Here is a 3046-nt window from a genome sequence, read left to right as displayed (position 1 = left end):
TGAATGATCATAATCTCTTCATGATCAAGATCTTGATTTTTGTGGTGGCTTTTTTGTTGAATGTTTTGTGAAACATTTTGTCTAGTGTGGTGTCATGTAACACCACAAGGGTTGTTCCTGACCATCCATCCTTCGGGTCAACATGGGTCGTCCTGGTCAACAAAAGTCTCGTTTTACCTCATGTTTACGCTATTTATGTGGATAATTGAACCGCCACCATTACATGGTCTAGTCAGGTAGCCACTTGGAACCTGTAATTACCGAGCCACATGATGGAAAGCGGTAACCACTGGTTCGCAAAATAACAACATTCAATCCAACAATGAAAGAAGTTCAACTGAATTTCTGATGGGTCAATTCAACAATGATAACTAAATGGTCCCCATGCATGTGTATTGTACCTTAGATATAATATATGTACCATGGAAGATGTATAACAGGTCAATTTATTCCTAGTACTTCAGGGTGACATAGATGGATACTTGAGTGTTCATGTGTGGATCTGTTTTATTTCCGGACCGGAAGAGACCCAACGCTAGGATAATAACGTTTACCAACTTGTACTTTTTTGAGTAAATAAGAATATTGTAAGTTGTTATGGATTTGGTGGTTTCTGATGTCGAAAAACATTTAAAACGGAATACTTCGTTTGCATACAAGATTTAGATGAAGTAACAAAGTTAGTAACAAACATATGATTGCGATGAGGTAAGGTCTTGCCGTGACTGGGACATAAGTCCCTTTAAAGAGGGGCGGCTCAACCATTTTGAGGCCCCAAAGCGAGATAAAAATACGGACTCCTTTTCCAAAAATGGGTCCCTTCAATGAGTCGGGTCAAAGAAAAAAAACATATTATAACAAAATAAAATTCAAGGAAGTACCTTAAACACATGAATTGTGCATGCATTATATGGTAAAGATGACGTTCCATCACAAGATAGACAATTCGACCTATAAATCATCCGAATGTGTGATTATATATAAAATGAAGGAACGAAAATTAGAAAAATAATCAAGTTGAATTTGATATCTGCATTTTTCTATAACATGTGTAGCTTCTGGATTTGAATTAGGTTTCAAATTTACAATTGAAAATTGCTTGTTTGGAAGTTGGAACTCTCTATTCTATCTAGCTTCCAAAATTTGGATTTGTTGGGCCAACTTTGCATAACATGTAAATAGAAATGGATTATTTTGGGCCTCAGGGCTAATGGATTATTTTGGGCCTCAGCCTCAGGCCTCTCAAATTTGCATAGAAGAAAACATGCAAAAATATACGCAAGTGTAGATAGGTTTGAGCAAGATCTAATAAAGCCTCAGTGTGGATTAGTTGCCAGTTGCCACTAATACAATGACATTTTGTTAAAAGACTCCTAATATATAAATTATACAGATATTTCACTAAATAAATTTAATAAAGTTAAGCATGATCATGGGTTCAACCAAAACTAACCTATAATTAATCGACTAAACTCAAACTCACGAATCTCACTTTAGATTCATATCATCTCAAAAAATAATAAACTATACAACAAGAAAGGTTTTCGTAAGGTGACTCGGTGTGGGGGGTCGTCCAGGCCCGGCGACGCCCCCAACACCATTTCCATAGAGGCGGCGGCGTGCTGAGCGGCATGGAGGAGACGTTGAAGATGGGTCTCCTTCCTCTCACACACACATATACATACAACACATACATATATAAATATTAGCCCTATCCTCCATTTCCTTAGGTCCATCCTTGAAGGGGCATCCTCCTTGGATGTTGATGTGGCGTTGACGTGAAGGCTCATCCTCCATTTCCCACACCGAGTAGCCTAAAGACCGGACGATACCTCATTATTTTTTTAACACTTCTAAACTTACACTAAATCTACACACATGTCCGCAGCAAGATTTGACCCTCTCAACCACATTTGGGGGCAACTTGATTCTTAGACCACAACTCACGTTAACACTTAGGGGAGGCGGGGTGGTCTGTTATGGACCATCCATCACGCGTTAAACCCAAACGTAACACCGCCGCCGGTAAATATTCAACGCGTTATATATTGAACGCGTTATACACATAACGCGTGAAATTTGTTCTGCATGTTTGACTTAAGTTGTATGTTCTGCATGTTTGACAATAAATTGACACATGTACCTTGGACACATTGCATATTTTGACACCTGTACCTTGGACCCATTGCATAGTAAAAAACAGAAATCAATGTAAATTAATTGAAGTTGGCTTTTTTTTTTTATCACTAGTGTACCACCCCGCCTACATTTCTATCACTAGTGATAGAAATTTGGTTGATGACATGGCATGATGTGATTGGACAATGGGAGTGATAGTTTCTATCACTAGTGAACCACCCCCCTCCTCTTTAAGACTTATTAACTTCAACTTTATTCGTTACATTATTCGTAAATCACGTCTCGTTAAAATATAGTTGGACAACATACTATGTTGATAATCAATGAACACATAATATCACATATATCCCCATCAAATCAAAACTTGTACAAAAGCATCTCTTCCTTAACGAACAAAGTATCAATCTTCAAACCCAGTTTTCTCCCAAATTGCATTTCTAACTCTACTCAAATCTCTTCCTTTCAAAGTCCTTCCCATCCCTTCGTGAACCGAAAACGACGCCATTCTCTTCCTCGCCAGAAACTCATGCGGCGGAATCCGATCTTCAACAGAATTATTATCACTATAATCACCATATCTCCTCCTATTCTCTATGTAATCCTCTTGTACTATCTTACACCAGCCCGGAACACTCACTGGTGTTCCTCGCTTCACCGCCATCACCGACGAACTCTTCGTGATATGTGAACTTGTTTTACGCAACTCTGGCGACATGGACACGTTCCAAACATCTGATTCGTCGAGCTCAAACGACGAATCAGATTCGATGAAGCCATTCATTACAACATGAGAGTAATTCGGCCTAGTAAAGTAGCTATAGCTATTTGTTGCCTCCATTACAATCACTTGTATTATTTAAATTTATCTAAGATTTGTTACACACTTGTTGAAGAATAAATAAAGTGA

General features: G+C 38.4%; 1 protein-coding gene across 1 annotated transcript; it reads right to left on the bottom strand.

Moving 5' to 3' along the window:
* Positions 1-2368: 2368 nt before the first annotated feature.
* LOC110868385 lies at positions 2369-3046 on the bottom strand. The gene has a single exon (XM_022117536.2). The coding sequence runs from the start codon at positions 2975-2977 to the stop codon at positions 2540-2542; it is 438 nt and encodes a 145-aa protein (XP_021973228.1). The 5' UTR covers positions 2978-3046; the 3' UTR covers positions 2369-2539.

This window comes from Helianthus annuus, chromosome 7 (assembly GCF_002127325.2).
Source record: "Helianthus annuus cultivar XRQ/B chromosome 7, HanXRQr2.0-SUNRISE, whole genome shotgun sequence".
NCBI classification, from domain to species: domain Eukaryota; kingdom Viridiplantae; phylum Streptophyta; class Magnoliopsida; order Asterales; family Asteraceae; genus Helianthus; species Helianthus annuus.
Note: the sequence above shows the minus strand (reverse complement) of the source record. Positions and strands in the feature narration are given on the sequence as shown.